Here is a 23,453-nt window from a genome sequence, read left to right as displayed (position 1 = left end):
GGAGATTGTTATTAATAGGATTTTACCTATAATAATTACATAAGAAATGATCAAAGAGATAGGAAGTAATTAGATAAGAAAGCTGAATTATGTCCTTAATGCTTCAATGAGACATACGTTTATTTAAAAAAAATAGATTATAAAGCTCTCTTAGCCTTGCCTACACCTTCGTCTAGAATGGTCTCCTTAACTAGGTTTGTTTCAAACACAGGTCAACTCTCTCAAAGAAGCTCCATTAGTGTAATCATTTACATGTGTTATAGTTACTCACTATTTATTGAACACTTACTATGTTCCAGGTGCTGCCCATTCAACCCCTACAACAACCCTAGAGATGGTTTTCAGAATCCCCCCACTGTTCACACTCCTAATAAATTATAATAAAAATCTGTATCTTTTTTACCAATTGCTTTTCATGTACCAGGCAGTGTGCCGAATGCTCTATGGCATTGAATGGAACCTCCCAGGACTTTCTTGTTTCTTGCAGTTTACCAACGAGGAGAACAATGCCCGAGGTTTTAGTCGGTTTGCTAAGGTGCCCTAGCAGGTGAGGGGTGGGACAGGCAGAACTTTCTGACTCCAGGTCTCTGCCTCCTAACCACCAGGATGTTATGCTGCCCTCTTACCACTATTGTACATAAAAGCTCTGAGTTAGGACTCGGGTCTCTTATGCTAAAGCTCATTTTGTGTGCCGTAACTTTTGCCTTCTAGTTCATTACCCTACCCTCTATGTTACTCCTTAAAATGGGGTTTAGAAACTGAACTCTAAGGTACAATGTTGCATGGCTGAGAAACGTGCCTTTCATTCATTGCTGTCTAGCAGGTAATTCTGTGGTGTATTGAGAGTCATCTTGGTACCAGTTGTAGTCTGTGGGCCTCCTAAATGCAACTGTTGGTTTGCTTTTAGAAGACATAGTCCTCTCTTATAGGTTGGCTACAGTACTTTCTTTGCCCATTAGCAGGCAAAGGAGTTTATCGTTAGAATATACCTTCCAGCCCTGGCTGACGTAGCTCAGTGGATTGAGCGCGGGCTGGGAACCAAAGTGTCTCAGGTTCGATTCCCAGCCAGGGTACATGCCTGGGTTGCAGGCCATGACCCCCAGCAACCACACATTCATGTTTCTTTCTCTCTGTCTCTCTCTCTCTCTCTCTCTCCCCCCCCCCTTCCCTCTCTAAAAAATAAGTAAATAAAATTAAAAAAAAAGAAATCTTAAAAAAAAAGAATATACCTTCCACCTGGTTTTGAATCCACTATTTGAAAGTTACTCATCAATCTTGGTGATAAACCTTACTAGCAGCTACTATACTTGGTGATGGAAAAGGAGAATTTTACTTTGCCTTTTTTCGTTTATGGTTTTTTTTTTTAATCTTTCTTTCCAGGTTGGAATACTTCTTCATTACTCCACCCTGGCCACAGTGCTGTGGGTGGGGGTGACAGCCCGAAATATCTACAAGCAAGTCACGAAGAAAGCCAAACGATGCCAGGATCCTGACGAACTGCCCCCTCCACCCCGACCGATGCTCAGGTGCCTAGTAGCTCTGTGTCGTGCATCACCTTACCTCTCACCTTTACTGAAGCGCCGTCGTAACAAAACTGCTGACTCCGGAGGGGCTTTTGGAAAGTAAAAGAGTGGACTTGGACGCTGGGCTTCCTGGTTTTGAATGCTGGCTACGTCTCTTCCAGCCGGGAGTCCTCCTTGAAGTTCTGACCCTCTGGGTGCCTTTCTCTCTCTGTACAGTGGGAACTGTTCTCCCTGATAGAGAGAGGGGCTGCGAGAAGAAAACGAGTTAACCCGTAGAGCAGTGGAGAAGGTGCCGACTGTATACTAGGCTCTGTGAAAACGTCAGCTGTCTTTAGTTTCCCAGGGTCAAGTCCTAGATTTTAATCTGCTCAGTTATGCATCAGTTTTACTATTCTCTGCAAAAGATAAAATAGTTTTGGAGTTAGGCCCTTTTTTACCCATTATCATTCAAAAATTGTCAGGGGGTTATGGTGCTAGATGAGTAAAAATTGGTGAATGTCTCTGAGTTTATTGAGTGCCGAATATGTGGTTGCCTTAAAGAAACCCTCCCTTCCTGGAGGAGTTTAGCCTTTGAGGAGACGGAGACAGGCGTGTGAAGAATTGACCGATGACACTTGAAGAACTAGGGGAGATATGTTTTTTGAAAGTGCAAACAAAGCAGCCATCAATGGGAGGCGGGGGCCTGTTGCTCATCATCCGACCTCTGGCACAAACCTCCGCGGGTGCTGAGAGCGAAGGGTGGACGTGGCATTTTAGATACAGGATTGCGTGGTGAGCGGAGGAACTTTGAGAAATGCACTTTGACTGGAACTGAGGTGAAAGACATACAGGCACACAGTAGCATGACTTCGGGGTGAGTGCAGACTTTCAGGCCCGTGGGAGTTAAAATGGGGGCAGCCCTTGAAGAATTTTAGCTCGAAGGGATTATAACCCGACTAGGTGGCTTTTTACAAGGACAGCCATGCCTTAGTCTGGACAGTAAATTGGAATACCTGAGGGTAAAGAGTTCCACTGAGGGCTGAAACCAGAATAGTGACGTAGAGAATAGAGGGGCACATGTTTGGGAGACTTGGGACAGCTTCTCCGGGGCTGACGGCCACCTGGATTTAAGAGGTGAGTGAGGGAGAGAAATACAAAGCTGCCTGCAGACTGTCTGCTCCAGGGAGCTGGGTGGTCTCAGCCGAAGGTGCTTCTATCCACTGAGAAGATCCTACAAGAAAAGTAACTGGCAGGGGGATGGGCAGGCACAGGGGAAGTAGGCTCAGCACCACCGTCTTGGGGAAAGGTGACATTTTTGGAAGCCTGGTGCTCAGCAGAGAAGATGAGCTGGACATGCTGTAGATGGGACAGGAGCCATCTATGTGTGGTCCCGTGAACAAGGTCCCCAGGGAGCGGTGGTTAAGAGAAGAATGGTTCCTGGGCTGTGTGTGTGTGTCTAGTAGTTGGGCCATGGAAAATAAACAGGAGAACCATGAATCATAGAAATGTACAGTCGAAACCTATATATCTTATTGCATAGTGTCACCCCAAAACATTTAATTAAAAATAAGATGAAATAAAATTAAAAAAATATTCTGATTGTAAAAAATAACACTCGCAGGAGAACATTTAAGATCCGAGCGGAACAACAAGGGGCAGCAGCGGTGCCCGGCCGGACTCAGATTATACAGTGTGAGAGGCTTGGCATCTCTGTGACTTGCACTGTAAGATCTGGGAGATGGTGTTTGGCTAAGAGACTTGGGAGCCTATCCTCAGGCAGATGTTCCTGTCTGTTGGGTTCTCAGAAAAAAACACAAACGGTTAAGTAAAACACAGCTTTGACCCCAAACCCTATGCAATCCCTGACAGACCCACAAGTACCCCTTTTAGCTTTAAGACAGTAACAAGCTACTCCCTCTAGGATGGCCTTCATCCCATGACCTTGAACTTGAGGAAGCCCCAGCAGCCTGGCCCCTAGAGGGTGGGCAGAGGGAGCCTGTGTCTCCCTTATCCCCATGGAGGGCAATTTCAGTAGCATTATGTGAAAACAGCCTCACAATAAGGTGATAAAGGTGAAGCAGAGGATGGTATTATTTCCAGGAGTTTGTCACAGAAGGGAGAGAGTAAGAAGGTGGTAGGTCAAGGCAAAGTTCAGAAGAGAGGAGAAAACTCAGATAGAGTCTAGGCTGAAAGTTAAGAGGCAGTGGAGATTTCTAAGCTGCAAAATGAGGGTTAATTGCAGACAGGAGGTTCTGACAGTGGGAGGGGTAAGAGGGGCAGAAAGGGATGCAGAACCTGAGGTTAATTTGGGAAACAGTGCCTTCTTCTCAGAAAGAAGCCCACGGGAAACAGTTTAGCAGAAGGGTTGAGGACGTTAACCTCCCTCAATGTGTGAAATAGAAGACAGGGTTATGGTTTTATAGCATACTTCCCAGTCTTTTTTCAGCAACACTAATTAATACCACATTTAAGAATTTCAGTACCTGTGAGCATGACTAAGAAACAATCTGTGGAAAAATGTATTATGAATACTGCCTTTATCCAGCCAGTTCAGGATTTGGGCTGTGCCCCAAGAAGTAGCAAATGCAGAATTAAGATTCCAGCCAGACCCGGCGGACCCAGCCAGGGTGCAAAGTTGCCTCTTTCTTTTTGCAGAGAGCTCAAAGAAACTCCAGCCAGAAAAAGAAGTTTTTGTACCTAGGACCAGCCGCCACTCTGTCTCCCTCCATGCTTAGCGCCCCCTCCTTTGTCTTGCTTTTCTCAGCAAGTCTGTGGGAAAGGGGCCAGGGAGGTGCAGCTCTGTGGGAGGCTGTGGGATCCAGGTATCTCAGCTGACTGGGAATAAATGCATGCTTAGCTGAACATTAATAGTAATTACTGTGTCATTATGTATTTTGTTTGGACTATGGCACAGTGGGATCTGAAAGTCCATTTTGTAATGAACTAACTTTCCAGTTCACCAAGTGAATCCAAAAAAAAAAAAAGCAAAAACAAAAAACCAAGTTCCCCTTAAAAGAAAAAGTATCAGCGAAAACCCTACCTGCTGGAGCTGAGTGTTACTTTGCTTGTCCACAGGGTGGCAGAAGAGGACCAGCTTTCCTCAGCTTGGAAACTTGGTAGACCTTGTGCTTTGGGGGAAAAAAAAAAAAAGAAATCGAAACAAAAATGTAATAAAAATTTAAAAAACGTGTTTGCTAAAACAGCAGCCTCTGAAAGCTAACCTTCCAGCTACTACTGGAATAGGAATAATGATCTTTACAGAATACTCTTTTGCGGTAAGGAGATGCTCGCACAGTAACTAAGTGGACAGTGAGTTGTTTTTTTTATTTCCCCTGCTAGGTTTTACCTGATCGGAGGCGGTATACCCATCATTGTTTGTGGCATAACAGCGGCAGCAAACATCAAGAATTATGGCAGTCGGCCGAGTGCGCCCTAGTGAGTAGTTGGCATTCTCTGTGTGCCTGACCCAGTCGCTTCCCTTGTAACCTTTCTGCAGGCAGTAAAGGGTCCCGCAGTTCCTTAAATAGTCTGTTGACCTATGTAGCCTCTGAGCTGGCTCACTGTTTTCTGTTTTCTCTCTCGTAGTTGCTGGATGGCGTGGGAACCCTCCTTGGGAGCCTTCTACGGCCCCGCCAGCTTCATCACTTTCATAAACTGTATGTACTTCCTGAGCATATTTATTCAGCTGAAAAGACACCCTGAGCGCAAGTACGAGCTGAAGGAGCCCACCGAGGAGCAACAGAGGCTGGCGGCCACCGAAAACGGCGAAGTCAATCAGCAGGATTCGATGTCTTTGTCTCTGATTTCCACGTCGGCGCTGGAGAACGAGCACACTTTCCAGGCTCAGCTGTTGGGGGCCAGCCTCACTTTGCTCTTGTATGTCACTTTGTGGATGTTTGGGGCCTTGGCCGTCTCCTTGTATTACCCTCTGGACTTGGTTTTCAGCTTCTTTTTCGGAGCCACGTGCCTGAGCCTCAGTGCGTTCGTCGTGGTTCACCACTGTGTCAACCGGGAGGACGTCAGACTTGCATGGATCATGACGTGCTGCCCAGGCCGGAGCTCCTACTCGGTGCAGGTCAACGTGCAGCCTCCCAACGCCGCCGGGACGAACGGCGAGGCCCCGAAGTGCACCAACAGCAGCGCGGAGTCTTCCTGCACCAACAAGAGTGCGTCGAGCTTCAAGAATTCCTCCCAGGGCTGCAAACTGACCAACCTGCAGGCTGCGGCCGCCCAGTGCCATACCAATTCCCTCCCTTTGAACGCCACGCCTCAGCTGGATAACAGTCTGACGGAACACTCGATGGACAACGACATTAAGATGCACGTGGCGCCGCTGGAAGTTCAGTTCCGAGCCAACGTGCACCCGAGCCGCCATCACAAGAACAGAAGTAAAGGACACCGGGCGAGCCGGCTGACGGTCCTCCGGGAATACGCCTACGACGTGCCCACGAGCGTGGAAGGCAGCGTGCAGAACGGCGCACCGAAAAGTCGGCCGGGCACCAGCGAAGGCCACGCGAGGAGTCGGAGGGCGTACCTGGCCTTCAGGGAGAGGCAGCACAACCCGCCCCAGCAGGACAGCAGCGATGCGTGTAGCACGCTCCCCAAGAGCAGCAGGAATGTGGAAAAGCCAGTTTCGGCCAGCAGCAAAAAGGATGCTGTACGGAAGCCCGCTGCAGTGGAACCTGAAAGTCAGCAGAAGTCGTATGGCCTCAACTTGGCCATTCAGAACGGACCAATCAAAAGCAACGGGCAGGACGGGGCCTTGCTGGGTGCGGACGGCACTGGCAACGTGAGGACTGGGTTGTGGAAACACGAAACGACTGTGTAGCCTGTGTAGCGGTTGGCGGGCAGCCCGGGCAGAGCCCCACACGGTCCCCCGTGGTCACATTCCTTTAAGCTATGAACACGTCAGAACAAACTGTTTACAGCCCCCTTAGGGACTCAAGAGAGTTTTGAGTAAACTTCAAAGTTGTGGGTTTCACTTATTTTCTATCTCCCCGTTGTTGCCGTTTTTTATGAATTCAAAAAAGAAAGAAGGAAAACCCCTAAAGCGTTGTTTTAGTTGTCAAAGCACCAGCAGAACATTTTGGGAATCTGAAACGCGATGTTTTGAAATCTGTAATAGCGACTTAACATTTCAGACTTGTATTTAATACAATAAATAGGTGTTTGTCATTGTGTCAATCTTATATTTTTTAGGTGTTACGGTGGAAGCATCTAGTTCTATTTCACTGATGTTTGTACATCGGGACAGTTTAATGAGATGTATGCATAAGTCAGTTATCAGGTTTTTACATGATTAGGTCCCCTGATTATGACATATAAATCAAAGCGTTCTTGGGTTGATGTATTTTATAAATACAATTTTAAATGCTACAAGTTTTTTAAATAAGATGCTTATTAAAGCATCACTGAATGCTTTTTGAAAACATAAATGCCCAAAAAGCTCTTCCTAAATTTCACTACTTTTGCCATATCAATTAGATCCTATTAATACTATTTTTACCATTCTTGTAGCTTTTTGATGGTTTATTTTGGGGTTTAACTTTCTTATTTAATCTTTTTTCCCCCCCAGCACATTATTTTTAATGTAAATGAAGAGCTACCACATAAAGTTCACATTCACTTATTCTGGATTCTTCAGTACTGCTGTTACGATGGCTATTCATTTGTTATTAAAGAGGAAGTTCGTTGGGTTCATGCTAAAGTACTGATTTTTAAATTCTGTTGCAAAGGTCAAGGCAGGCCTAATCCAAAAGTTAACACTGGTCATGTGCATATATGTGCCACAGTTCTTCTCTGTCCGCAGTGCCCGGTCTGGCCGGGCCCGGTCCTAGGGCTCCTGAGGGTGAGACGGGGCCTGCCCCGACGCCTTCGGCATTCAGTCCCTCGGACACGCAAGACGTGTCTGAGAAGATCAGCGCAGCTTCGGTCTGGGTGTGTTTTTTTTAACTTATTGGGGTGAAACTGGTTAATAAAGTTATATAGGTTCCAAGTATACACTCTGGAATACCTCATGTACATTGCATTGTGTGTGTATCCATTTTGACAGCAGTCTGAAGGTTTAAGTAAGATCAGATTTAATAGTTCACATTGAAGCAATGCTCAGAGTCGAGCGTACCTGGGTAAGCCTCAAAATCTGGTCTACTGCTTACTTTCACACAGTAGTTATCACAGACACCACGAGATCACCCGATAGAGCATGAATGTTCTTTTCCGTGGTTACAGCATTAGGAAGCAGTAGATCATTTTCCTTTGCAGTGATAAAACTGGGAGCTCTAGTTAAGACTTTCATCAGGTGTTAGAGACATTCTTTTTGGTGGGGGGAGCAAGGCCTCCAGATGGATAGATGTGCCCTTGACATTGAACCACTGCCTGGCCCAGGGTCTCCTGGTGAGTTGATGCATGTGTACAGGATGATGTTTAGAAATGACAAGGATAAACTAATAAGAAGTGGAGTGAATAATTATTTTTATTGCTATTTAAGTTTGCTTTGTGATTTTGCAATTCATTCATTTTTCCAATGTCTAACCTGTTTCTCTGACCCTTAGGTCAGTACTACATAGGGAGAGAATGTCTTTCTCTTTTTTTTTTCCCTACCTCTCCATGGGGAGTAAAGAACTTCCCTTCCTGAAAATGTTCACCATTCAGTAAGCACCTGTGCTCATTTAAACATAACTTCCTGTAGGTAACAGAAGGAATTGAAGCTTGGGCCGGGGGGGTGGCCGCCTGGGGACAAAATCAAATACTTGGAATGAAATGAAGAGCCCACAAAATATTCAGAGTGTTTTGATACTCAGAGCATAAAAAGTGGTGAGTGAGGATTTTATGCACTGTGGTCTTAGCGTGTGATTGAATCACACTGTGGCGTTCGCCTGCAGGAGGTGGGTAACACATTGCATCCCCCGTGTCTTTGTTGTTTATGATTTAGGGTTTGTTGCTGGTTGAGGTTTCTCTGTTTTTCAAAGAATCATAAACTCCTCAGAGATGTTTCCGTTTTCTTACAGATTGGCTTATGCGTTTTCCTCATTTAAAATCTTTGGCAACTGAGGTCCAAAGTCTGATGAGCTGGATGTGCCGGCAGGCCACGCCGCAGCTGGGGCCAGGACCGTTTCCAGGGGCTGCGGCCGCCAGGAGCCCATCTCCTTGTTTCTCTGGAGGCGCCCACGGGTGCTCTTCAGTGTTTATTTGCTGTGATTTACTAAACTTCGTTCTCATCCCAGTGGCGTTGTTGAGTTTTAACTTCATAGCGAGGCATATCTATTTAAGGACACACATGTGATTTATTCTTTTATTCCATGAAAGCGTTCTTAATCATGCCGTTATAGACCATAGGATGTATATGATATACACACATCACATCCATAACTGCGTGTTATATGCTAACCTCTGTTTTAGGTGATAATTAGAAATCAGGTTTGTATATGACCATTTTTATAAGTAGATTTATATACGTGTGTCAATGTGTGTTATTCTTTTAGGTTATTAATAGGCAGCAAGTAATTTCTAAATCTCAGCACATGTAATTTAGTGTAATTTTATCCATGTTCACCATATTTATATAAATGGAGATGATTCTCTAAACAGACGGCCCCTGATATATAGATGCTGATATTTAGATTGTGCTCATTATTGAGAAATAATAATGTTAAAACATGTAGACCTGTGTGTTTCAGGCATTGAGTTCAGAATGCTTAAACTAGAGTTGGTTAAAATCATAAAAATTGAGGAAGTAAAAAATGAACTGAAAGCATTTAATGTAGGAATTAAACTAATCACATCAAGGAAAGTGGTTCATGCAACCGCAATCCAACATTTAAAGCAAATGTTAATTTTGTTCTTTTCAGATTCGCAGAATCATTTAATTATTTTAGTATTCACTCCAGCCCCTTATCTAAGAGATGATTTGATCATTCTTAACCACTTATGATAATGTTTCCCAGATTTGAGTCGTTCCAGCACTCTCAACTTTGCCGTGTTTTCCCTAACATTTATATTAATAGTGTCGTGTGGGTCAACTCGCTCTTTTTCCTTGAAGTATAAGTAGTAATGAATCCCACTGATTTATTTGTGTAAGTGAAGCAAACTCTTCAAGGACAAATTTGTAACTGCTTACAATCTGTCAATACTAAAAGCCTCTGATTACGTGGCGCTTGGCTTTTAGACAAATGAGGTTGCAATCAGTAAGATTCTGGTTTTTCAGTTTCGGTATTAACTGTTTTGAGTCTTCTTCCCAACCTCTACCCTGGGGCCTCTCGTCTAGAACCACGTCTCAGATTGGTCGTTAAAGCCCCTGGCCAGTCACGACAGACATTGCGCTACAGGAGGCACTGATTGATGAATGCAACTCACACCGCGAGGATTACGCCCACTTAGTCACTGTGTATGTACTGGTCGGTCCTGTCCTGCCTCCTTGGTGCACCCAGCTGGAGGTGTAGGGAAGCCCCTGGAAGCCTTTGGTCATAGCTATTTTGGGGGCCTTCTTCACTGGGGCTGCCCTGGCCTCACAGGTGGACATTCAGTGTGGTAGTAAGAAGCCCCCATTTGTCTATCCACGATGGACTGCTGCCTTCACTAAACTGGCCAAAACTCACTAGATTTTTGTGAACTTTTGTTTCATGGTGTTTGAAAAACATACTGTCCTAATTGTGTCGTGTTTAGGAAATGGTAAAAGATGAGAGGGAGGGAGGACGTTTAATCCATCATCTGCTGTTGCTGTTTTGTTGGAGAAAGTACTGATGAAGACTTTTGTGAAATGTTGTTAAGACGTTCTAAAATATTCAAAATATTTTCAGAGTGCTCTTCAGGTGCACTTCTCACCGGGTTATTCCAACAGTGTAAGGAGGCCAGCTAATCACGTCTTCAGTTTTGCGATTTGTTTTCAACTCTGTCTTGGTATATAATGCTTTAATGAAGGTTTGCTCATATGGGTAAATATGGGGTGTTCAAGTATGTATGTTAGATACGGCAGCTCGCGGAGCCACGTGTCCTCAGGGGCCTCGGCTTGGGCTGCAGGCTGCGGCTGGGAAGACTTCCCGTGTGAAAGGAATGAACTCCCGCGCTCACCAGGGTGCTTGTCCTGTTATCAGTGTCCATTCCTTGGTAAAGCTGAGTGAAAGTACTAATTTAGTGGTCAACTATGATGAACAATTTTTATTGCTTAGTTGTTTTTTTCTAGAAAATGTTGAGTCTTCGTAAATGAACTATTTTTAAATGTCCAGGGCCTTAGCACAATCAAAGCTTCTTACTGAAGTAATGGTCTGACCTGCGTTCCCAGCCTGACAGCGTTTGCCAGGGGTTCTCACCCGGCTCTCCACCCTTCTCAGTGCCCTTCCTCTGAGCGTGGAAGCCAGCACCTTGGGAGATGTGTATGGGTGATGCCTAGAGATGGTGCATATCATCTCTACCCACAGTGCATATCCGGAGCACATTTGTGGCCATACCCACTGCAAAGGATGCTGGGAAGTGCAGTCTGGCTGTGTACACAGGAAAGGAAAGAAAGATGGTTTGGCAAATAAATAGCCGGACTGCAAATAACCAGACTTCCTGCTTGTGCAACAGTGAGCCTATTCCCACCTAGTCTTCACACCGTGAAAATCCTAGTTTTAAGCACTGGTGCATTATGGGTTCCAAACAAAAAATACTAAGATTTCATGTCAGTTTAAATTTTGGGTGGTCAACATTTTGAAAAGAATTCAGCAAATACATGGGAATTCATTATTCTTTCTACTGAATTCCTTAGAGTGTAACGAGAAACTGCTTTATTGTTTAAAGTGTGTTCATTATGATTTTTGATTTTGAACCCTTACCTGCTTAAATCTCATAACTGCTCATTTTGATAGTTGTTTTTTTCCCCTTGCATGCCATTAGAAGTTTCTGGGGTGAATTTTATGTGGTCACGATGCCTGAATGTGCTCTTGTTTGAGATGTTGCATGACAGACCCCTCAGTGTGGGCAGAACGCTAAGAGAATATCGCGCTGTACTATTGCATAATAACTGTGTCTCTCGGACATACTGGTCACTCTTCCCTGAAATGGTTTAGCTTGATGGAACACTGAAGAAAACCCTCTCGCTTTAGAATTACAATCAACAGCAACAGGAAACTTTGAAAAGACTGAATGGTTTGAGTCAGATAGGTTTTTTCATTACAACTTAAAAGATCCTAACCTTGAATGCAAACCATGTTTGATAAGTGGTTTTGATAAGAGATTTCATCCATTTTGCTGACTTCAGGGTTAAACTGGCACGCCGACACTGTGACAGCCACAGACTTGGCTGTTGACCCGTACCAGAACAGGACAGATGCCTTGGTGCCCAGGGAGGCAAGGATTTGCAGGCAATATCCCCACACAAGCTGTCCTTGCACAGGATCCATTTACAGGAACCCCCCCCCCCCCCCGACCCACACACACACATTCAGGGATAGAAAACAAGGAAGGTTATCAGTCGCGGCCTGGGCTCTGGTTTATCTCTGCAAGTTTATAACCACATGGGTTTGGTCTTTCATTTTTTACTGCTGGCATCCTTTTATAATGATCCCCGACTCCAGGTGATAATTTCAAGTGTGGCCTCACTAGGTGCCACTTCTGTGGACAGAATAAGCAAACAAAATGCAACCCTGAAAATGCACACCCTCAATGACCTGTGGGATTTCTGTGCCCAGAAGGGAAGAGCCTCTTAGGTGTTCAGCATTACCCTGTCCCGTCACTGGTGGGGTGACTTGCTGGTTGTCTTTCTGCACCCTCCATCTGCCCCCCCATCTACAAGGACACCATCTCTCTGCTGTGTGTTCTCTTGGCCATGGTTAATCCTTCCAGGAATGGGTACATGGCCCAAGCCTGGGCAGGAGAACTCTTCTCTGGGAATTTGAATGAAGAAGTTTATTTTAGTCACTTAACTGAGCATTTAAAGACTCGGGATCCTTAAACCTGTCGTATTTTCTGCCATGCAACCCTGCAGCCAGAAAGAAGGGTGTAGAAAACCAGAGGTTGTGGAGACAAGCAACAGTCCCAAATGCTTCTGAGTGCCTGGGTTCAGAAATTTCCTGAAGTCTAGCTGTATTTTCTGCCTGTGAATTCTGTGACGTGTACTCAATCATTCAACCTCTCCCAACCACTACTTTTTTGTTGTGGTTGTGAAAGCTGCCATTTCCTGTTGCTTCTATCCCAGGAATTCAAAGAAATATACTGGTGGAGACCTCATCCCATTTTATCCTGCTCATGTTCAGTTTTGATGGAAGAAGTACTCAGATCTGACAGTTAAATGCTGCTCTTCCCGTATTGGATAAACACTCTTAATTCATTCCCATCGTTTGCGTAAAAATGTCTAGTAATGATGTGAGTATAATTGTTGGCACCATTATTTTGTGGGTTTTATAAATGATGTTAGCCATTACTGGAGAGAGTTACAAGAATGAAAAAAGACATTTCTTTAGTGAATAAAGAGTATGCCAACATCACATACCACTTTTAACATTTTGCAGGTGAGGTTTGCTCTTCAGCCACAATTACTCTTTTTCATATGAACAGAAGATTGGTTGAGTGATAGTTATTAATTCAAGAAGCAACAGTATAACTGACTGAAAAAGCTTTTCAGATGCAAAAATTACTCTCCTAAAAATATCTTTGTATTCTGTAGAATGCTATTCATTTATAGTCACCTTTGAATAGTGAAATTATTTTTGACTCATCAGACATTTTTTTTCTGTCACAAAATAGAAGACATGTAAGAAGTAAACAATTCACCATCTATTTATAATTTCATATTTCTACTTTAAGCAAATTGTTGTAGACAAGATGTTAGAATGGAACCCCAGTGCCTCAATTTCAACTAAGGTGCCGAGTCTGAATATTAGGAAAGCAAACAGTGAAAGCATCATGTGCAAACTTTATAAAAGGAATGTAGCGGACCCTGTTCCGCCAGTCTGTTCCTGCCTGACACGCTCTAAGGATCATGGAAGAGCTCGGGTAGACTTGTGAAGGAGATGGAAGGAGAGAGAGTTTAGGTGGAGCTGTTGGCCATCTTTGGGAAGGGCAAGGTGTGAGCCTCCACTTCCTCCATAACAAATTGGGGTCCAACTCACCCTTACCCTCAAGAAATGAGGGAAAAAAAGAGGATGTGGTAGGTAAAACAATGGTCCTCCAAACGTCTGCATCCTAACCCCTGGCACCAGGGAGTATGGTACCTCACATGCAAACAGAACTTTGCCAGTGGGATTGAGTCAAGGACCCTGAGATGGGGAGGTTTTCCTGGGTAAAGTGTATGGGCCCAGTGAAATCACAGGGTCCTCTGAGAAGGGCAGCAGGAGGGTTGGAGTCAGAGATGTGATGATGGAGGCAGAGGTCAGAGCAGTGTGGCGTGTGGCAGGGAATCTTCCTTCAGAACCTTGACTTGAACCCAGGGAAATAATTTGGACCTGTGACCTCCATGACTGTAAAACACTAAATGTGTGCAATTTGTTGTGATGCTAATTAACTAGTGCAAAGGCGGGTGCTTTGGTGACAGAGCTCAGAGTGTTGCTACAGTGATGTAGGTGGACCAGAACAGGATTTGGGGAGAGAGGAACCGGTATTTTCCATGGAGCAGATATGAACCTCACCAGAGACTGCTGGCAAGTTTTCTGAGAGGCCGATTCAACAGCGCCCCCTGTAGGAGCAAGGCGGTCTCACCAGGAAGAGCGTGGAGGTATGCCATTGACTTGCCGTGAAGAATGGAATCAATCCTAAATGACCTTAAGCATCCATCTAGGTTAGGGAAACTGGAGCAGAGTAGGACCCAGAGAGCTCAAAGCCAACATGTGAGTTCCGATTCAAGCAAAATGTCTTGCCTCTTTCCCAAAGTGCCCATTCGGATAGAAGCTAAAGCCACCTTCAGGCAGATGGGGGAGACAAGATGCAGAAACGGAGAGCTGACCCACCACCCCTTTCCTGTTGCAGGCGCTAAAGTGTAGCGGCTCCAGCAGCCTGGAAGAGAGTAGAAGATGACAGTGAAGCAAGCTTACAGCTTTACGATCTTGAACTGGACTTTCTAACTACTTAAGAAATTTTAATGATGCAAAGGAACCATAGAACCATCCAGAATTTTCTTCTAGGGAGTACATTCTCTCTCATTGAATAAAGCATAAACAGTAGGGGACAAAAGACTCTTACCTTTAGAGCTATAAATTTTCTTCTAAATTCTGCTTTGGCTGCATCTCCCCAATTTTTTTCACTTTCAGTCATTTAAAAAAAACATTCCTTGATTTTTCTTTGACCCATGTATTGCTTAGAAGTGTGTTAGTTTTTCCCATATATCTTTGTTCTTGGTTTCTAGTTTAATTTTTTTTTTTTTATCAGAGAACAAACTTTGTAAGTCTTCAGTTCTTTCAAATTGGAGACCTACTTTGTGCCCAGCATAGGATTTATCTTGCTGAACGTTTTAGGAGCATGTATAAAGAATGTGCATTATGCTCTTGTTGAGTAGAATGTTCTATAAGTATAAATCACATTAATTGGATTGATGGGTTTTTTTTCCAAAATGCTATTCTTACTGATTTCTCTCTGCTTGTGTTAGCACTTGTTGAGAGATGGGTATTGATTTCCCAAATATAATTTTGAATCTGTCTATTCTTTCTGTTCTGTCATTTTTTTCCCTTCATGTATCTGAAACCATAATGAGGTATATAAGAACTTAGGACTATAATGTCTGTTAATAAATTGATAATTTTATTATAAAATGTTTCCTTTTACTCTGCTTTTAGGATTTTTCTCTTTATTACTGATTTTAGCAATTTCATTATGGCTTGCTGTGTTCTTTATGTGTGTATTTCTTGGCATTCATTGTTTTTTATCAAATTATAAAATTTGCAGCCTTATTTCTTTGAATATTTCCTCTTTTTAGAATATTTTTCAGCTTGATATTATCTAACAATCACTGAGGTTCTATTCATTTTTTGTCTGTTTTTCTCTCTGTGCTTTAGTTTGGGTAATTCCTGTTGCTATATTTGGAAGTTCCCTAATCCTTTCTTCTGCAGAGTCTAATCTCTACTAAGGCCGTCCAGTCAATTTTTCACTTCAGATCATTGTATTTTTCATCTGTGGAACCTATTTTGGCTCTTCTTTGCATATTCTATTATGTGTATATTTTTCTTTAAAATAAAATATTGATCATCTTTATAATAGCTCTTTCTACGTTTCTGTCTGCCAATTCCATTAAATAAGTTATTTTTAGTGTTCTTTCCTATTGACTGATTTTTTTTCCCCACCTAGTAACTAGATCCCATTTTTCAGCTTCTTAGTTTATTAGTAATTTTAATTGAAGGCTGTGCATTGTGATTCTATGGTGTTGAGTGTTTGTCTTTCTTATGGAGCTTTGGGTTTTTGTTTTTTGTTTTTTTCTGGAGGGCAGTTAAGTTGCTTGTGGATTTGCTTGAGTTATAATAGATTTGCTTTTAAGGGCTCGTGTCATGTAGCCTTTGTTGTAAGGCCAGTTTCCACCTACTTCTTTGCAATAATACTTCCCAGGTCTCTGCTCCAGTGGGCAACACAGCCTGTCCTCACTGGCTGGTTAAAACTCAAACATCTCTCAGTCCTATGTGAGCTCTTATAATTTCTCAATTTTCCTTCCTGACTCTGTGAAATGTTACCCTAAGCGTGCACAAGGTAGTATTCAGTATAGTCCGGAGTAGATCCCCGTGCAGGTTCCTGAAACTCTTTTTTTATATAGGCTTCTCATCTCTGATTCTTTCCTATGAATTCCAGCCACACGAGCATCCCTGAATTTCAGCCCTCCCTCCATGGACTCCGGGTCATGCCCAGGCGCTGCATGCATCCTCTCTTGCAGCTTTGTCTGCACGGTGCCTCCGGGCAGAAAGCTGTGGTGACTGTATTGCTACTTTGTTTGTCCTCTCCTAGGGACAATAGTTCTTTGCTGCATCTTCTCCAGTATCCAGACAAACAGTTGTTTCACACATGTTGTCCATTTGTACAGTTCTCTATGATGGGTGGGGTGGGCAAGTCCGATCCAGATACTGGATGCGGAGTCCCCCATTCCATTATATTTTAAGATAACTTATAGTGTGGTTTATTAATTTGCTCCACATATAACCAAGGTATATCAAGCTGCTCTAAATATATCTTCTATTCATAAAATAAAAATTTTATCAACTCATGAAAATTAGAGGAGCTAGGTTGTGATAACTACTGATCTTAAGGTAAAAATGGAAGTGTCAGTTGCTATTAAACATGCTTCTCAGTTAACAGGGCAAAGTCACATAATTAAGCACCATTAGGTGGACTGAGGGAGCATCGTTATTGAGGATCTGTGCTCTTATGCCTTAATGCCATTGATTTTCATCATTTTGTGAAGTCTGAGCTTGATTATATTTGGGGCACCATTAATTCTTGGTGCACATGGCTTTAGAAACCCTTTTTTTTTCTGGACCAACTTGTGTAATTTGAAATGATATACATTTCTTTTCTTTAGCCTTATTTAAAGGACCTGAGGGAACATTAATTTGGAATTATTGATTCATTTAGAGAAATCAAAGAGAGCCTGCAATAGATTTGGGTTCCCTTCTTTTCATCTTTAGTTTGGAAATTCCATTTTCACAGGTTTTTAAAATATTAGACACATAAGTGAACATATAAAAGGCTAGACAGTTCTGCATGAAGCAAGGAGAATTTCAAGTTAAAGGGGTCCATTTTTCTATAAATACAAAACAAATATAAACAAACAAACAAAAAGGCTACTAAATGTACCACATTCTGTATTTGCTGTCATAACCATTCTTGACATCTTAAACCTAATATAAATCTCTAAATCTAGTGACCTTAATAATAAAACCCAGTTTTTATGCTGCTGCTACTAGTGTAAACACAGTCATCCAGGAATAACAAAAATCAGAACCAGAAACAAATCTACCCAAGTGTCAGATTTAGCACTGTTATTGCTCAAGTAGTTCACATGGGGTCCAATATACAGAAGCCTCTCTGGAATTATTGCGGATGTGGCTTTTAGGGTATGGAATAATTTTCATAGGACATGCACCTAATTTGTAAGGGAATTATGCTAGGAGAAGGACTGTCAGCAAGGATTGAAAAGGACAAAGTTGAAATAAGCCAGGCAGTGAGGAAAAAATACCATATGATCTCACCTTTAATTGGAACCTAATCAACAAAACCAACAAGCAAGTAAAATATAACCAAAGACATTGAAATTAAGAACAATCTGACAGTAACCAGCCGGGAAGTGGGAGGGAATAATCGGGGGAGGGGTTTTCAGGAACAACTATAAAGGACACGTGGACAAAACCAAGGGCGGGGTGGAAGCAGAGGAGGGAGGTGGGGATGGCTGGGGTGGTGGTGGGGGGATGGTAAATGCAGACACATGTCATTGAACCACAATAAAGTATTTTTTTTTAAATGAAGAAAGGTCTCTGGGATTTCCATTTTCTACAGTCAGGAAGAAGCTTGAAAACCATCATCCTCTGTAAACATAAAGTATTTCTCATTCAAGAGTAACATTTCAGAGGGAGAAGACAAGAATTCGGAGGCAGGAAGAAAGAACAACCACTGCCAGGGAGAAGCGCTGGGCCCCCGTTTCCTGCCCCAGGAACAGGTGTGCCTGGCTGCGTTCCAGCACTGGTACATGGACAGTAGTGACTGCTCTGTCTCCTCATTTCCCTCTTTTGAATGGGAATGTCCTGATTCCCATCATTGGTCATCCTGTCCTTTTCTCACCCATGACTGTTCATTGACAGGAGGCCCTAACTTCTTTTTTTAGTTTATCAGGCCTCTGGATCAAGAAGATGTGTTCTTCTTTTTAATTTATTTATTTTTTATTTTAATTGTTGTTCAAGTACAGTTTTCTGCCTTTCTCCCCATCCCAGCCCACCCCCAGCCATCCCCACCTCCCTCCCATTTCCACCCCGCCCCATTATTGTCCATGTGTCCTTTATACTTTTTCCTGCACACCATTTGCCCTTTTCCCCTGAAATGCCCTCCCCTCTGGTCACTGTCAGCCTGTTCTCAATTTCAGTGTCTTTGGTTATATTTTTCTTGCTTGTTTTGTTGATCAGGTTCCTGTTCTTGACCCTTTGCATCCAAGTGGTCTCATCTGCATCTGGACTCAAAATAGGTCTTGAGATTCATGGCCTTGAACCTAATGCCGTAACTGATTGCGACTTTGAGGGTCCTGAAGATGTGGGTTTCCTTCTTTCCCATTGGGGAAGCTTTGAAATGATTTGGGCTAGAGGATAAACAGTGGCAGATTGCAAAAGAGCCATGATGCTTTAAAGCTTTTCCCATCAAAATATGGAGTTATTTCTCTACCTCTTGAATTTCAGCTTAACCATGTGACTCACTGGGAAACTTGCAAAAGTGACTGAGCAGAGGATCCTTCTGAATCATTGCTGAAGGGGCCTAGGACTTGAGATTTCAATAATCAACACGAGGATGAGTTTAGAAGGATGGAACCTGGAAGATAGAACAAAGTCTATGCCACGTATTGATTCAGTAGCTAATGTGAGCACACATACAGTACTGGCCATTCAGGCGGGGGCTGGTCTGAAGAGTCCGCAGAGCCAGGTGACCAGCCTTCTGTCCGGGTGCAACCTGCACCTGCCTCAGAATCCTCAGGGGAGCTCGTTTAAAACACGGACTCTCGAGCCCTGCTCAGACTGAATGAGTCAGACTCCTTGGAGGTGTCCAGGAATCTGTCTTCTAAAGACACGATGAGCTTCTTTGAATGCATAAGCTAGAGGCTGAGAATTACTGTTTCAGCCGTTGCCTACATGAAGGGGAATGATTCTGTAGAGAAATTCTGTGGGAAACCAGGAAATAATTACCAGTGTTTAGTATTACCTCAGTAGCTCTTGTATTTTTATCCATGGAAGGTTCTCTCAGGAAGACTTCACGGATGTTGAGATGGTTATAGCATACTTGTGGAGGTAGCTGTGATCACCCACCTGAGAACCCAGGCGGCATAACCAGGTTGTACGTCTGCAGGTGATTTTCACATTCCTCACGGACTGTGTGAAGCACTTATTTAACATCTCTATTGAAATGATACAACGGAGACAAATCTATTTAGTCTGTTTCCGCATTTCTCCACGTATCTAACAACCTCCCAGACACTTGCACAGCCAGTTATAGGCGGTTTGGTGAATCAGGGTACTTAGTGTAACCAGTTACCGCTGCACCACTCAGAACCTAACAGCAGTATTCTCAGAATGACTGCATTCACTAGACATCAACAACTATACTTTATGCTTGTGCAGCCGGAACAATATAGGAGCCAAAGAATCTTGATTTCTAAAATAATGCCTGTTTTTGAAATATCACCCAGAACTATTGTTGGGATTAGGAGAAGCAGTATTTCAGTAAAACTAAGACCATTGTATCCCTGTAGTGTGGCATGGTGATGAAGAACGTTGACTCTAGAACCAACCAGACAGTCTAGATTCAACATTCCAGCTCTCAGCTTCTTAGCTAAGTAACCTAAGGCAGAATATTTAACACCCCTGTGCTTCAGTTTTGTTAGCTGTAAAATGGCAAAATAAAATAAAATAACTGCACCTCGCTCATGGGTTTGTTGTGATGAATACACACACACACACACACACACTGAGACCAATGTCTAGCACACAGTAAGCCCTCTGTAAAGTTAGCCATTATTATTTTTTTAATATTTTATTTCTTTTTAGAGAGGGGGAAGAGAGAGAGAAAGAGAGGGAGAGAAGCATCAATGTGTGGTTGATGCCTCTCACATGCCCCCTACTAGGGACCTGGCCTGCAACCCAGGCATGTGCCCTGACTGGGAATCAAACCTGTGACCCTTTGGTTCGCCGGCCGGTGCTCAATCCACTGAGCTACACTAGCCAGGGCCATTATTATTTCTTAGGTCATTAATATACTTGGTTTCAGTATATTTTCCTACCCCTTTTTGCTCTTAATAGTATCTTGAGTTGGTTTTTTTTTTTAATTGAGATCTAACTGTCATAACACTGTATTAGTTTCAGGTGTACAATGTAATTCGAGATTTGTATATATCATGAAATGATCACCCCAGTAAATCCTGGTGACATGTCACCACACATTGTTGCAGAACTTTTTCTTGTGATGAGGACTGTTGGGGTGTGCTCGCCTAGCTGCTCTCACACACGCAATGCGGGATCAGCTGCAGTCACCATGCCGCACACGACACCCCCGTGACTTAGGCACTAGGAGCAGAACATTGACGTTTCCTTTCTTCACTTCCCAGCATTTTATTTCCTCCAGCAGGACCATGGAGAAGCAGATCATTCCAAATTTAGCGCCTTGGAAATGTCTCATGTTTAAATCATACGTATTTTTATGGGTTTTGTGCCTTCTGCTAAATATATCCCGCATTTTGTCTCAGGTAACGTTCTGAATGACGGCTGCTTCTTCCGCATCCACGCCAGGGACAGCGTTGGACAAATGGCCAGGTCATGAATATGTCTTGTATTCTTTTCAATAGAGTTCAGTGAGCCTTGTGATTTGTAAACTGACTGGCCCCTCCTGCCTCTGGCCACCTTCGTTAGATTGTAAGTGGTTCACGTGACCCCATCAGCATCCTGACCCTACTTACATGACTGACTACTGCTGGCATGGAATGGGGCTACCTGACCTGGAAATTGTCCTTGAACTTGTAGGGAAAGCAGACATAGGGAGGGGGGATCTTAGTTGAAGAGAAATTATACTTTCATTCTTAACCCGCTTGAAATACATGGTATTAGACACTTCCTGTGACTTGGGGGTTACCTTTTGAATCCTGGTGATAATAGTTCTATAGCCTTACTGTGGAGTAGATGCTCTTGTACTGTACTGATTGTTAGCGGATCCCCTGGTATAGAAGCCCAGGGAGTGGTCGTGCAAAGAAACTATCCTAAGATGGGGAGAAAGATAAAAGAGAGAACTGACACCCCAAAATGACCAAGGAGGACTCTGTCATCAAGTTCTAGGGCTTCTTGGGTGCTGAGCACGAGAGATGAAATGAAAAGGCAGGAGACTGAGCACAGGCAGGGGGGAGGGGAGAGGGAGAGGAGAGGGGGAGCAGACTTGAGGCGGGGAGCCTGGGGACTTTCACAGCGCTCTCAGCTGAGATGGTTGCAGCTCCCTGGTGATGCCTTGGTCGTGTGGTCCATGTTTAAACTGCCGGATTGGGCGAGCACCGTATGAAAACCCTGCCATGTGATACTTAAGAATGCTTCACTCTCTTTAATTGAGGGGCACTGCATTGGGCATTAGGGTTACAAATAATAATGGTAATCATAATGACCATCAGTGTGACAATAATCGTCATAAAATAGTTGGCACTTACACAGGACATACTTGCACAGTATGTATTTTGCGCCAGATGCTTTTCTGAGGCTTTGCCGTTACTAATGCCTTACAGTCTGGGAAGCATCACCACTTGTTTGTTATTATTTTTGTTTTTCAGGTGCTACTGTTCTAATGCCCATCTTATGCAGGACAAATCTGAAGCACAAAGAGGGGAAATGCTTGGCTCAGTGTCGCTCAGCAGGTAGGCAATGGACTCAAGATTCAAACCCCAGGAAGTCTGGCTTCAGGGCCTGCAGTAAACCTCTCTCAGATAACCCGCGCTTAGGTGTGGAGGCAGGAAGTGTACGTGACCAGATAAATGACCGAATAACCCACTTTGTCTTGAATATTGAACGAGTGCTACACAGACAGGCTAGAGGCCTCAGAGGTGTGCAGCTGGGAGGGTATGCAGTGGGGGCTGTTTTTGGAGGTTCTACGACTTTAGGGATTGAAAAATCAATCTCAAACGTATAAGCAAAGGAAATTCATCAGTGATGTAACCGAAAAACCCAGGGGTTTGCCTTCTGGAATGGTGTATCCAAGGACATAAATGATGTTACCCAGAATATGTTTCCTTCCTGATCCTGGCATTTTTTTCTTCTGTTGGCTTAATTCTCAGTATGGTCCTCTTTGTGGGGTCCTGATTGTCCTCACTTGGTTCCGAATTATGTTGTGCCCACGTATCACCACCAGTAAGGAGCTTATCCTGCTCCGTGTCACCAGGACTAGTTTGGGAACTGAGGCTCACTGATTCTAATTTCCATGCCTTTAGGGACAGATTTGCCTCCCTGGCTAGTTATTGTGTGTTTACCTGGGCTCATATGCATCCCTCACACTAGAAGGGTGTCTCTTCCAAAATTCCATGGAATAAAAGTCCAGGAGAGGTGGTTTCCAAGTGAAAATTTAAGTGCAGATGCTAGAGGAAAGGGAGATGGACTCTGGGGGGTGGGGGAATAAAGCAGAACAAGAGCTCCCTAGTCCCTGCATTACCCCGTGATATAGTGAGGAACCGACAAGGCAGGTACACGTAACTAGAATAAAGGCAGCAGCGTGTACAAGTGCCTCAGTTTGCCCTCACTGGGTGGCTCAGTTGGTGGGAGTGTCGTCCTGTACACAAAAAGACTGTGGGTTCAATTTCCAGTCAGGGCTCATACCCAGGTTGTGGGTACATATGAGAGGCAACCAATGTTTCTCTCAGATTGATGTCCCTCTCTTTCTCCCTCCCTCTCTCTCCAAGTTCAATAGACATATCCTTGAATGGGGATTTAAAAAAATAAAAGTGCCCAAACCTCTTGGGAAGGCAGAGGAGAGCTTCATTGAGCAGTTGGGATAGAACTGGACTTTAAGGACAGTTTTGAGAGGTACGGCTGGGGAGCATACAGCAGAGTAGAGGAAGTTCTCTTCAGTGTAGGAAAGGCAGTATCAAAGCCATATAAAGAATGACAGAATATGCTTTCAAAATGACAGGTAGTTCAATGTGACAGGAAGAAAAGGGTATAGAAAAGGTAGAGCTGGAATATTTTTAAGTTTGGCCTGATTGTGGAGAGATCTTGAATGCCAAGCCAAGAGATATTTAGATTTTATTTTGTAAACAATTGCTAGACAACCACTGTCCATATTTCTGCAGAG

At 43.6% G+C, this 23,453-nt stretch overlaps 1 protein-coding gene and 1 long non-coding RNA gene across 2 annotated transcripts in view; one reads left to right on the top strand and one right to left on the bottom strand.

Annotated features, from left to right (window-relative positions):
* ADGRA3 (adhesion G protein-coupled receptor A3) overlaps positions 1-6,686 on the top strand; it is a 107,597-nt gene extending 100,911 nt beyond the window's left edge. Inside the window, exons 17-19 of the mRNA XM_028506146.2 lie at positions 1,381-1,526; positions 4,842-4,937; positions 5,088-6,686. Of these exons, the coding sequence (XP_028361947.2) occupies positions 1,381-1,526; positions 4,842-4,937; positions 5,088-6,330 (1,485 nt within the window). The 3' untranslated portion in view covers positions 6,331-6,686. The remainder of the gene's footprint in view (positions 1-1,380; positions 1,527-4,841; positions 4,938-5,087) is intronic.
* On the bottom strand, positions 954-1,386 carry LOC118499146. The gene is made up of 2 exons (XR_004901665.1): positions 1,230-1,386; positions 954-989 (listed from the first exon to the last, which is right to left on the bottom strand). It is a non-coding gene; the product is annotated as an uncharacterized LOC118499146 (long non-coding RNA).
* Positions 6,687-23,453: the final 16,767 nt, after the last annotated feature.

Source organism: Phyllostomus discolor, chromosome 1 (genome assembly GCF_004126475.2).
Source record: "Phyllostomus discolor isolate MPI-MPIP mPhyDis1 chromosome 1, mPhyDis1.pri.v3, whole genome shotgun sequence".
NCBI classification, from domain to species: domain Eukaryota; kingdom Metazoa; phylum Chordata; class Mammalia; order Chiroptera; family Phyllostomidae; genus Phyllostomus; species Phyllostomus discolor.
The sequence above is the reverse complement of the archived record's forward strand: the minus strand, read 5'-3'. Positions and strand labels throughout refer to the sequence as shown.